The sequence below is a fragment of the Nannospalax galili genome, unplaced genomic scaffold, assembly GCF_000622305.1.
Source record: "Nannospalax galili isolate Female #2095 unplaced genomic scaffold, S.galili_v1.0 scaffold687, whole genome shotgun sequence".
NCBI classification, from domain to species: domain Eukaryota; kingdom Metazoa; phylum Chordata; class Mammalia; order Rodentia; family Spalacidae; genus Nannospalax; species Nannospalax galili.
Genome location: NW_008357456.1, coordinates 1,084,397 through 1,098,260, shown reverse-complemented (window position 1 = coordinate 1,098,260; position 13,864 = coordinate 1,084,397). Strand labels below are relative to the sequence as shown.

The following is a 13,864-nucleotide window of genomic DNA, read 5'->3' as shown; positions in this document are numbered from 1 at the left end:
AAGACTAAGTAATGATCTCCCAAAAATGTCCATGTCCTAGCCCTTGCAACCTGGGACTATGCTACCTTATATAGTCAGAGAGATTTTGCAGTTGTGATTGAATTATGGATGCCGGACTCTAGATTACACACACAGTCTTAGCAAAATCACAAAGAGCTTTCTTAGTGGAAGAGAGAAGCAAAATAAGACTCACAGAGGGCTGGTAGCATGAGCCCGCCACCACTGATTTTGAACGTGAATGAATGCAGTCACATGCTGAGGAAAGTGAGCAGTTTCTAGAAGCTGGAAAAGGTAAGGCAAAACCTTTTCCTCAAACGTCTCCAGAATGGGACACAGCCCCAAGAACAGCATAACCTTAGTCCAGCGAAGGTGGTAATCAGACTTTCAGAACTGTAAGATAAGTATGGGTGTTTGTAAGTCACTGTTGCAGCAGCCGTAGGAAACTAATACAGAATGTGTGAGTATTCAGAGCATTCACAGTAGTTTGGTAAATTCTGATCTTTCCTATCCTTATCAAGAAGCACAAAAGAATTCTAGCTTTCTGCCACAAGTAATGTTCTGTGGATACCAGAGAGAAACCACAGGAAACATCTAAGAAAAACAGATTTATGAACCACAGCTCTCTCTCCTTTCACTGTCAAACCGAATTATGAACCCATTTTCACACAAATCTGCACCCTGACCAACTGTTAGTGTTTCTAGGTAAACAACCATAAATTGCATTCTTTTCTTAAATTGCTTGAATTGCTGAGTCTTGAAGGGATGAAAATTCAGATAGGAAATTATGCTTAGCGCTTGTTATTAAACTACAAGTGTTACTTTAGCAATTACAATCTTAATTTGTTTATGGTTCTCCTGGGCCACAGCTGGCCTCCACCTCCTCGCTTCCTAACAGCTATTTATAAGCTCAACACTAAAACTTAACAGACAGTGACTGCTTTGAAGCAAATAAATGTTTTCCTAAATAGTGCAGACCAGCCAGAACAAAGAAGAGGATTTCCCGAGAGGCACAGGGCTTCCTGCGGCAGAACAGGAGTGTGGGCTTTCAAAGGGGGAGGGAACAAAAGACAAATAAAGGGGGGGGGAAAAAAAAAAAAAAAAAAAAAAAAAAAAATTGAATGAGGAAGGAATGCAGTGAGATCCTACACTGAATTCCAAATCATCCAGAATAATTGAAAACAGGGAGATTAGCATAAGAATGTGATGGAATATATGAATTGTGGGCTTGCAGAGTAGTCTTTAATATGAAAATGACTTGAAATTTAATTTAATCTATTTGATAACCGAAAGTCACTTCAGGGTGCCCACAGTATTTCTTGCAGTCATGAATACTAATCATCAGGGCAGGAGCCATTGGCAGGCACGATGACACAGGTGTGTCTGAAGGAACGTGTGTCCTTGTCCTTAAGGCTCAGAGCTGGCCTGGGGCACTTTACAGAGAGGAGCATGCCACCCTTCACATTCTGTACTGAGCATGGAAGATGTCTCCAGGGTCTGGGCAGCTGGTACCTTCTGCATTTCTCTGCAGTTTTCCTACTATCTCTTCCAAACTGGATTCCCTAGCACCAGGAAGAACAGTGTGTATTTCTGGTACACTGTTTGTTATAGCACCAGGTTTTTTGTAGGTCCTGAGCCATAGTTACCAAATGACAGCATGGATGATTCTCAGTTTCCACACCCTCACTTGGTCCAAAGGGTCCTTCCTGTCTTGGAGTCTACTGTAGACAGATTCATCAATATTGGCCACAAAACCACCAAGAACAATGGGCAAAAGTACTAGGTGAGAGCATGGTGGCTGCTGGAGATTTCTATTTTAGATTCCACTTAGGAGGAAATTTTGTCCAAAATGAAAACACATTCATCTTTTTGCTCTCTTCCAAGGGATGGAGCCAGCACTTCTGGATGAAAAAGAGACCCAAAATGAGGCAAATTGAGGGCTGAAAAATAGTTTCGTGATAGAGTGCTTGCTTAGCGTACACGAGGCCCCCTGCTTCCATCGTCAGCATGAAAAAGTAAAACAACTGAAAAGCTAACTAAAATGCGACAGTTGGGTTATAATGTATCCCCTGAAGCTCATGTGTTGAAACTTGGTCCCCAGCCTGTGGTGTTCCTGGGAAGTCATAGAGCCTTTAAGAGGTGGGGCTTATTGGGTCTCAGGTCACAGGGGTGTGTCCCCAAAGGAAACTGAAATTCTAGTCTCTTCTCCTTTCTTTTGCTTCATGCCCATGAGGCAGATGGCCTTACTCTGCCTCACACTCCCCGCCATGATGCCCTGCCTTGTCACCAGCCCAAAAGCCATGCAGCCTACAGATCAGGCTGAGATCTCCCAAACCGAAAGTCAGACACGCCTTCTGTCTTTGTAAGTCATTAGGTTCCAGTATTTGTTCTACTGTTACCCAGTTTATAGCAACCTGACAAAATTAAGGGTTTTGAAATTTTAATTTTTGTCTAGTTAGCAAAAATTAAGAAAATTCCAAAATGCAAAATGATGTGGCAATCCCCTATACATGCTTCTGACATTAGGAAAAATACTTTGATGGGTGTATGAAGCATCTTAGAAATGTTTGTGCCCTTTGACCCAGAAATTGTACTTCTAGAAATCCATTCTAAGAAAATAATCCTAGAAATAGAAAAAAAACTTTTGACAGAAAAATTATTGATTTGTTTTATTTTTAAAAGATAAACTAGCATGTCTAATAATAAAAACTGGAAGGAGCTTAACATTGTAGGAACCTAACTACATAGCCACTGACTTATCTTTGTTAAACTTTGTTGTTGTTTTAGACAGGTTCTCATTATACAGGCCCAGCTGACCTGGAACTCACAATGTAGACCAGGCTAGCTTCAAACTCACAGAGCTCCATCTGCCTCTGCCTCCCGAGTGCTGGTATTAAAGGTGTGCACCACCACACCTGGTATCTTTATTGAACTTCTTATAACACAAGAAATGTTTGTGTTATTATGCTAGGTGAAAATGGCAAGATAGAAAATTTCATATACTTTATGGAATTAACTGGATAATTTTTTAATGCATGGAAAGACGACCAGGAAAGATATAATTTAAAAAGTTATCAGCAGTGATTTTCTTTGAGGGTAGGGTGGGATAGTGGATAACTTTCCCTTTCTCTTTTATGTATTTCTATGCTGTCCATCTTTTGCAGTAGATGGTTTTGGGGTTTGGTTTTGCTCAGGGGAGAGGAGATAGCTTTTATTTTTGCTTCATATCTGTATCACTGAGGGATCTTTTCAAACAGCTTTTCATGTAGTTACTCTCTGGTGAAGGGAAAGCCAATAATAGTCAGCCAGAAGAGCGAAGTATTTGGCAGAGCTTGGAGATGTTCCTGGATGAGGAGCCCTACCCTTGCATCTCTCCAATGCTGGTGCCGTTTTTTTAAATTTTTTAAATTGCCCACCCAAGCTCAGCCCTCCATCCTGGCTACAAGACCCAATCATAGCTCTATGGTGGTCTCATTGTCATCACCATGTTCCCTGAGGTTCTTGGTAAGTTAGTTGCACCCCACCCTATCTTCATCCTCATTAGCAGCTGAGTTCTTTTGTTTCCTTGTGGCATACCCCCCTCCCATCCAGCACCCCACCATTCTCCCAGGGCAACAACTCTACCTCAGTAGGACATCTCCCCAGATTCTTGGGATGAGTGTGGCCTCTGAGTTGGGCTCTCCAAGAAACCACCCTCTAGACCCTGCCATGGGCTGCCAGGGCTTCCTCACTATGTCTGCTCCCTTACTTGCCAAGACAGCAAGCAACTTCCAGCCCTCATGGGCTCTGCCACCCACCTAGTCCTTATTGCCTTCAGCGGAGGCCCTCCTAGCCCGCTCTTGAGCCCTGAATTTGTTTCTGTAAGTTTGTCTCTGGGTCTTACTCACTGCTTAGCAAGCTGCCATTGCCACAGGCATAGCTCCTTACCTGCTTCCCTCTTCCCCAAGGCTTTCATAACCCACTCTAGTGCTTCTGTTCTCTCCAGTGAACTTATTTTGGGTGACTGATTTGAAGAAGTCAAATGCAGTGTCTTTTTGTAAGATGATTGCCCTTTCAGTGTCTACATCCTTGATGGAACACAACCTGAGTCCAGATCCTGCTCTTGTTCAAGAATCTACAAAGTTGTAAATTAATGATGAAGAAGAGCTTTTCAATGTGGTGGGCTCTTGGCCAGGCATTTAACATGGAGAGTCATGTCTAACCATAAAATAACCTCAATGACATGGAAGTTCCATTTTACAGACATTGCTTATGTCAATCCACTTGACCAAAGTTGCAGAGGTGATGCCTGAAAGATGCAGGATTGGAACCCAGGTCAGGGCTCAATCATTAACACAACTTCAAAAGATGTGAACCCTAACTCCAAGGGTCCATGTCCAAGCAGATCATTGTAATAGATCAACAGAGAGATTGTAATAAGGATGACAGAAGAGCTTTGTGTCTCTGCAGTGCAAGAATCACCCTAAAGCACTTAGTTACCTCTCACAGATAGAACATATAACCAATATAGCTTGAGCTCCTGAATTAAAAACATTTATTTTATTTTATTTTTTTTTTATTTTATGTGTATAAATGTGGAGAACTCTTAAAAAACTAAAAATGAATCTACCATATGACCCAGTTATACCACTCCTTGGCATATACCCAAAGGACTCATCCTATTGTAGAGACACTTGTACAACCATGTTTGTTGCTGCTCTTTTCAAAAATATTTAAGAGATGGAAGCAACCTAAGTGTCCTTCAACTGACGAGTGGTTAACAAAAATGTGGTATATTTACACAATGGAGTTTTAATCGGCAGCAAATAAAGATGAAACAATGAAATTTGCAGGTAAATGGATGGATCTAGAAACTGTTATACTAAGTGAAGTAACACAGACTCAGAAAAACAAACGACGCATGTTCTCCCTAATATGTGGATCCTAGCACCAAATCTTTTTAAATTACTTGCACCAAATCCTTTTAAATTCCATTTTGTTTTAATAAGATGAAGGTGTACAGCAGTCTCTTCTATATGAAATAACTACTATCATCACAATTTCAGCTGAGCCTTGTCATTAAATATCATCACAATTGGGCTTGTTGACGGTTGTGCTCATTCAGGTTGTCAAGCAGGGTGCTCATTCATTAAAGGATGGCCAAGCAGGGTCATTGGACCCTCACTGGATTACCCAGCCACTCTTTCCAGCCAACGGTATGTAATTTGGCCCTAATCACACATGGCCTTCTGGATTTGGGGAGGGCTAAAATATAGAATCTGGGGAAGACTAGGAAGAGAAGGCATGACCCATACTGGGTAAAGGATTTCCAGTGTGCAAACCCTCAGGTCATACATATACTTCAGCAACCCCTCAGTTATCTCGGTAAATAAGCTCAATAATTTCATTGGTTCCCCAGTAAAACTTTTATCAAACATTGGCTTGACACTAGAACCTTAAAATGGAATAAACGTTGCTTAGCTTCCCCTGGAAAAGAAGTCTCACAACAGATGGAAAACTTATTTGCTAATGCTATTATGTCTCATAATTATTTTTTAAAAAAAAGAAAACGAGAATGTAAAAGATGTTAAAAGGATATGGGACTGGAGATTATTTTCCAAAAGAGACAGGAAAAATGAGAAAGCCTAAGCAAGTGATGAAGGTCTGTACAGGTTTGTTATGATATATAAAGGATGAGACAAAAATAATATACATATAATCTTAAATTTCCTACGATCATAGTTTAGTCAACTAGTTTAAGGAACAAAATATATATCTAGTCAAGGTTTATCTGAGAATATTTTGTTTTTCACCCAAGATTTATCTACATAGCACATGATAATTAAAAGTACCAGACTGGTGGAACTAACTTACTGGATGTTTAATAGCCATAGTTTGAGGCCTATACTAATGTGGTCAGAGGAGCTTAAAGGACAGTTTTTGCCTCTTGCCCTCCAAGGTCGACTAAGTTCCAGTGGACTATGGAACATCTCTCAAAATGTCCTGTAACTGTGGTGAGTCACCTGTCCTCTTGTTCAGGGAGGACATGGAGACCCCACGAGATGGACTTGAACCAGTGTCCAGTCTACAAAGAGAAAGGTCAACTCAGAGGAAACATCTCATTCATGCTTCCACGTGAAGCCAGACATGATTGATCAGGACCTTTTGACTTATCTTCACATAAAAGGAACTGGTAAAAGAAAGGAGCCAGGAGCTCCTCCCTAGCCCAGGTGACCCCTGAGGAATAGATCCTCAAATGACCTTAGGTATAAAAATAAATTGATTTATTTGGGCCAACTGTATGGTCTTAAACACCCAAAAGGAAAGTATAACCAAAGAGTAAAGTCATTAGGCTTTAAGAGATCAAGGGATTACACTTCCCAGACATTAGGCTTAAGTCTATATAAAATTTATTCAGACAATTATTTCTCACCGATGATTTTGTTCCTAACCAGAAAGTGTTGCTCAGATGTAAGACTTCAAATCTTGGTCTCCAATACTGTAGTGCCCACCTGTAGCTAAGGGAGACGACCAGCTATTTTTCTAAAATGATGGATAAATTTGTTTTCTCCTCCTATCTAAAAGCCTTTGAGAGGGAACTGACACTGATTCTAACCACTCCAACAGCTAGCAAATACCTGAAAGCAAATCCTGAATCCATCACTCTCAGAGTCCAGCCTTGGAAGACAAAAGAAAAATGAGGAGGAACCCAATAGAGGGATGCTTTTGGAAGCCCTTGTCAAGAAATCCAATGGACTCTCATATGAACATTTGAAAATTGCCCTGTTCTGACTTTTTTCTAACTCCCTGTCTAGAACTTGTAATGCTAATTACTCTTGCCTTTACTTCTCCTTCACATCTCCTCTTCATGATTCAAGGCCTTTCTTTTCCACTTAGAGATAAGAGTTATGCAATTTGGGAATCTTTTAGATAGACCCACTGAAGGGGTACTCCAATTGCCTCACCCTGCGTTCTTGTTCAGCATGGAAGAAGCCAGAGCAATCTGAGTCTCTATTCCCTATTGGCAATTTGGGTAACCCCTTCAGAGGATGGTGTGATAATAATATATTGCAGGAATTGGCTAGGCAGTTAGAGTAAAAAGACCTCAAAGAAAAGTAGCCAGTTTCTTGTCTAGAAGTCAAAATGTCCTTGGACCTCTTAGCAATATACTCTGTTTCAAAGGCCAAAAATGTCGAAAATATTTGGAAGCCTTTATCTAATCCTCAAAAGATTTTAGGGTTACCTCTTTGAGGGGGGGGATGTTATAGTAGCCAAAAGTGGCTAGGCAGTTAGAGTAAAAAGACCTCAAAGAAAAGTAGCCAGTTTCTTGTCTAGAAGTCAAAATGTCCTTGGACCTCTTAGCAATATACTCTGTTTCAAAGGCCAAAAATGTCGAAAATATTTGGAAGCCTTTATCTAATCCTCAAAAGATTTTAGGGTTACCTCTTTGAGGGGGGGGATGTTATAGTAGCCAAAAGCCCATATTGGAGGGGAGGGAATGAGCATGGATTTGATCAAAACACCTTATATGCATGTATGAAATTCTCAATAAATTATTTATTTAAAATTTTTTAATTTATTTTTATTTTATGTGTATAAGTATTATACCTACATGTATGCAAGGACACCCATGTCATGCAGTGCCCGTGGAGGATAGATGAGGGTATCAGATGCCCTGGAACTGGAGTTATGGACAGTTGTTAGCCACCATGTGGGTGCTGGGATTTGAACCTGGGTCTTCTGCAAGAACAGCCAGTGCTCTTAACCACTGAGCATCTCTCCAGCCCTAAGCTCTTGAATTTTTAAGAGATGCCAACCAATACAAAATTTTAAGGGCACTTTCTGTGCATGCAAATTCAAACCTTTCAAAATCAGCATAGTCCAAATCAACTTTCCTGGTGACCCATTAGCTTACAGCCTCTGCCCAGTGCTCGCCTGTGTGCCTTCCAAGTCTCACTTTTGACATATGTTCTCTCTATAAAAGGACAGGCTGCGTACCTGTACAATCTCCAGCATCTCTGCCTTACTGATGTAGCCATTCCCATCCAGGTCATACATGCTGAAGGCCCACTTCAGCTTCTGTTCCAGCTTGCCCCTCGATGTTACACTCAGGGCTATGATGAATTCTCTGAAGTCTATTGTTCCATCTCCATTTGCGTCAAAGGTACGGAAGACATGCTCTGCAAATTTGGAAGCATCCCCATAAGGGAAAAAGTTCCCGTATATTTTCTTAAACTCTTCCATTGATAAATGTCCACTGGGGCAGTCTCTTAAGAAGCCTTTGTACCATTCCTGGATCTCATGCTCTGTAAAGTCCGTGCTTTCCAGTAGGTCCTGCATGACTTCAGGGCGCAGCTTGCTGTTCTGTTTCCCCATTCTGGTGGCAAGAATTCAACTGCAGAGAGAAAAGAAAATACATATAATTTTTTTTGAGCTGTTCTTCAGGAGGCATATATGATCATCTGGGATTGTTCCTTGGGAAAAAGAAAAAGTAAACAAATTCTACACTAGTCTAGTAACACTATGTAGATTTTGCAATATTGCAGCCAGCCAAACAAAATGCTGGAAAAAGACAGGAGGCCAGTCAAAGACGCAGAAAAGCAATGTTACTAACCAGAACCAACCAGAAAGTAAAAGATGGACAAAAGATGGATGGATAGATGAATGGGTGCACAGGTGGGGGAATGGAAAGAGACAGACAGAAAGATGAATTAGAGAATTAATTCTGGGATTATTAATCTGCAAGAGATCAAGTCTGGCTTTAAGAAGAGTAAATTCTAATTTAAAATCCTACGAGGAGAATTGAAAGAAAGAGGAAAGAGAAACTGAAAGAGAAACCTTAGCATACTTTATTGCCAGTACATTTCTAAGTAAAGTATGGCTCAGGTACTTTTGGACATCAGAAATGAAGGCATGAGGAAAGGACAGAGAAACATACCTGTCTAACATCATAAAATGCTGCCACGCTACTTCAGTTACTTAAGTCCAGGTAAATCACTGGCCACTTTGGGTTTAGATGGTAAAGATGATGCTTCATAAAGTTCTTCATGTCATGATTAGAGCTTATGAAACAGGTCAAATTTAACATTTTTTTTGTTAGTTTATTTCTTGATCTCCCTGTAACCCCAGCTGTCTTGGAGATTACTAATGTAGACCAGGCTGACCTCGATCTCACAGAGATCCATGCCTCCTGAGTGCTGACATTAAAGACATGCACCACCATGCCCAGCTCCAAACTTAACTTCTTAAATTGAAAATAACCTTGCGTTTTCTTATAACAATAGTACACATGTACAGTTGTATAATAAAATACTGCCAGTAATGCATAAAGAAACCCAAATCCTAATACTTGAGATAAGTGCCATTAGCAGTTTGCTGTATATGCTGCCAGATTTTGTGTGTTAATATTTATTTGAATCTGTTATTAATACACAGTTCCCAGATTAAATATTTTTCAACTTGACAGTGGTATAAAACTGAGGCATGTTTAGTGGAAACTGTATTTTGAATTTAAAATTTTGATCATTGTCCAGGCCAGTGAAATTTGGCTCAGTACCCTCTCTGGATGCTGGACAGCATCAGCTGAGCCTTACAGGTCTGTGAGCTACGTGATCATGAGGAGGCAGCTAACACTCTACTGGACTTCTTAAACTGTTTCCACTTGTAACCCCTTTCTTGCCTAAGGAAATTTTATGTACCCCTGGGTATACAAGTATTTAAAATAGATATGCAAATCAAATATTTACTAATAATAAGCCATAAATAAATTTATTTTAAGACAGTTCTTTCATAAACATATACTTTTACCATTTATTAAAGACAACAGCAAATTTGTCTACTAATGAGACAGATATGCTTGTTTGTCTAACACAATCCAATCCAGAGATATACAAGTTTGACACTTATATGTGGAAGGGTGACAGCAGGAAAATATCAAAGGTCTCTGTTTTCTGTAATTAAACCATTAAGTTTTTACAAGAGCAGAAAACTTTGTATGCACAATAGACATACTGCAATTCGTTACATACAGTGGTCTTGAATCTGAGCTGAGCTCTGTCAAAGCATTCACTGGCTTTGTATGGTATGACTGCATGTATGGTACATGGTGTGAAGTGTATATGTTCTGCATTTGGAACCAAGGCTGCAGCAAAGTCATATGATGAAATACAGGCAAGTTGCCAGAAGCACCTCAGGTTCATTATGTGATCGATCTTGAATTAATTTCTGATTGTGTGTTCAGAAACCTTTCACCTGTTGCCAAGTTTTTCATGACCTTCACATAGCCTTATGCAACACCAGGTGGAGTCCTGGCCTACAGTTTAAAAAGCTTTGCTCTACAGTGTGCTCTGTAGCTAAGCTGGGACTGGGTAGGTTAGATATAGTTAATGCATTTTCAACCCCAAATATTTCAACCTACATGACTTTATCAGGACACAGCCTCAACATAAATTAGGGAATATTTAAGCTTTTTAATACGTTTCCATTTTTTAATTTAATTATTTATTATTTTATATGTATGAGTATTATGCCTGTATGTGTGTATGTGTACCTGTGTCCTGCAGTGCCTTTGGAGGCCAGAAGAGGGCATTAGATCTCCTGGAACTGGAGTTACAGACTGCTGTTAGCCACCATATGGTGCTGGGAACTGAACCCAGGTCCTCTACAAGAGCAGCCAGTGCTCTTAACTGCTGGGCCATCTCTCCAGCCCCATGTTTCCATTTTTTAAAGAGGTTTATTGATGTATGTGTGTGCACACATACATACATGTTCAAGTAGGTGCACCTGTGTAAGTGCATGGAGGCTGGAAGAGGGTGTCAGGTGTGTCAGGTGTCCCTCTGTATCCCTTTGAGGGAGGATCTCTCCCAGAACCTAGGGCTCCCATTTTCTTGGCTAGGCTGGAAGCAAGTCCCAGTGATCCTTCTGTCTCCACTCCCCCATTGGAGCTGAGGTGAAGGAATGTACCAGACACCTAGCTTGTTATGTGGAAGCTGGAATCCAAACTCTGGTCCTCATGATTGTGTAGCAACTGCTCTGAGGCATCTGTCCAGCTCCATGTTTCCACTTTTCAAAAACAGAAATTCATGCCCTGTTATTGCCCATTCTTAATATAGTGTGGGGAATGAGGACGGATACTTCGATTAGGTGGGGAAACAGCTGGAAATACCAGATTTCCACTTGGAGAGCCATTTAGTTTTCATTCAGTCTTTGCCTGCCTGAGATGTGAATGAAGGAGTAGGAGGTGACCTCTTCCCTCAGGGCACCCAACCACAGGTCCACAGGGGATGGTGGGGGCAGTGAGGGAAGGGTGGAAACAGGGGTAGAAAGTGAATGCATTGAGGAGCAAAGCTCAAGTGGGCAGATGTCCCTTGGGGGTGATAATGCCTGACTTTGATATAGGATTTGGGGCCATGGTTTAGTGTTCTTGTTTCATTTTTGTTTCTGTGATAAAAATATTCTGAGTAAAAGCAGCTTAGGGGAGAAAAGGGTTTATTTCAGCTTACAGGTTACAGTCTTAGTCGAGGGAAGTCAGGGCAGGAACTCAAGCAGAAACTTGAAGCAAAAACCATGAAGGAAGACTGCGTGCTGACTCACTCACAAGGCCATGCTTAGCTAGCTTTCTTATACAGCTCAGGCTCTCCCACCCGACAGTGAGCTGAGCCCTCAAACATCAATTAACAATCAAGAGCACCCCCCCAAGCCCAGACATGCCTACAATTTGATCTAGGCAATTCCTCTCTCAGATGACTTTAGACTGATAGCTAAATCTAACTAGGATATGTGCTCAGATTACACTCCTTCTCACATTTTACGGAATTTCTAAAAGATAATACAGCCCCATTTTATATCTGACTTCAATGTCCCATGCTGGGATATTTATCAATTACATCTGTCTTTCTCGCTGCAGTCAGCCCTGGAGGCAGTCTCCATGGGAACCACTTTGCTTCTGCAGGCCGACCCCACAGGGTACATGGTGAACTAAGACGGAAGGAGCAAGTGGGGAAAAGACAGGACAGGAGACAGAAAGGTAATTACTACATGGATATACAGGATTCTGTTGGAAGAAGAGACTACCAGAAAGCAGAGGGACTGCTTTTCAAATGCCGTTTGTCACACTAAAAGGCACCAGGTGGTTAAAGGTAAGATTTGTTCTCACAGTCTTTGATATTGAACTGCCTGATGCCCTTACTAAAAAGAAATTCCTACAGGGCACTGTTCACAACTTACAGTGCTCAAATTTTGTTTATGACAACCATAGATCAGTAAGGAAGAGGGAATCCTTGCAAACAGGCTGATTGGTTGATTCTAGCTTTTTAAGAGTTTTTAAGGTTTTTTGTTTGTTTGTTTTTAACTTTTTAAAAATTGAGCTTTTGAAATTTCATACAATATTTCCCATTCACATCCAGACCCCTTTCCCAACCCACCCCTCCCCCTCCTGAACCGAACCCTATGCACTCTGCCACACATGCTGAGTCCTATTCATTCAGGTGTTTGTACCCAAATGTCCTTCAGTGTTAATGCGTCCACTGGAGTCTAGTCAGCCCATCCAGTGGTCGTATGTAAGTCATACTCTCCCTCACCCAACAGCAACCAGTCTCAAATATTGTTTTGTTTTTTGAGACAGTAGTCCTGGTTGGCTTAGAACTTTTCATGTAGACCAGGCTGGCCTCAAACTCACGGAGATCTGCTTGCCTCTGCTTCCCAAGTGCTGGTTTAAAGGCATAGTGCCACCTTGCCTGACCTTTAATAGTTTTATTTTCTTGGATATTGACACATAATAGTTGTATACACATGGCTTTGCGGTGTGATGTTTTTATAGGTGTACATGTTGTGTAATGATCAAATCAGCATATTCATCACCTCAAACTTCAAAGCTCTCTCTCTCTCTCTCTCTCTCTGTGTGTGTGTGTGTGTATGTGTGTGTGTGTGTGTGTGTGTGTGTGTGTGTGTGTGTGTGTAGAGTATTCAGAATCCTTCCTGATAGCTATTTTGAAGCATATAATACATTGTGATAATGATGGGGCAGTAACACCAGAACTCCTCCCATCCAGCTAGAACATTCCTGGGCTCGCTCCTTTGTTGAATCTGAGTTTTGCATTGAAGCTGGAACCTGGTTCTGGTTTGGCTCACACGCAGGCATCCTCTGAATGCTAGAGAGAAGGAGGGCCTTCCTGTCAGCATGACCACAACTGTAAGGAGGCATTGATTTTGGAGGTCCCTCTGATATAGAGTCACCAAACCCCAAATGAAACACAGATAGAATTTATAAACTGAACATTCCAATAATGTTCACTTCCCTCTTGTGTTCATTTGGGTTTTTTTTTTTTTTTTTTTTTCTGAAAGAAAGGAAAAAAAAAAAAAACCTCCCAAAGATAGAGAGTCTGGTTTGTATTAGAATTTTGAAACCATCATTTAGTTTCTATGTTGGCAATTTGCCTGAGGCCAGAATTCAGAAACATGAGGTAATGCATAATACATGGGTTTGCAGAGAGCCAAAACATTTAATGGAATTTACTAGTGATTTCGAGTGCTCCTTTCAGGGAGTTCTTCAGAATATAGCTCTTTGCTATGGTGTTCCATCAAATCATCATTATAACCAGACAAAGAATAAACAGAGAGACGTCTGAATTAAATGATGCCATACATCAAATAGACCTAACAGACATCTTTCGAATATTCCACCCAAGCACCAAAGAATACACTTTCTACTCAGCACCCCATGAGACTTTTTAAAAAATTGACCACATACTTGGTCACAAAACAAACTTCAACAAATACAAAAATAATTGAATAATTCCATGCATTCTATCAGATTACAATGCAATAAAGCTGAAAATCAGCACTGGACAAAGCCCTAGTCACTACACCAATCAAAATAATGGCAACCAAC

General features: G+C 40.8%; 1 protein-coding gene across 6 annotated transcripts in view; it reads right to left on the bottom strand.

The window, feature by feature from the left end:
- The window catches only part of Ncald (neurocalcin delta), a 451,793-nt gene that overhangs the window by 16,567 nt on the left and 421,362 nt on the right, over positions 1-13,864 (bottom strand). For all 6 annotated transcript variants that reach the window (XM_029557167.1, XM_008855097.3, XM_008855096.3 and 3 more), the window contains one exon: positions 7,975-8,371. In XM_029557167.1, the coding sequence (XP_029413027.1) occupies positions 7,975-8,352 (378 nt within the window). In that variant the 5' untranslated portion in view covers positions 8,353-8,371. The remainder of the gene's footprint in view (positions 1-7,974; positions 8,372-13,864) is intronic.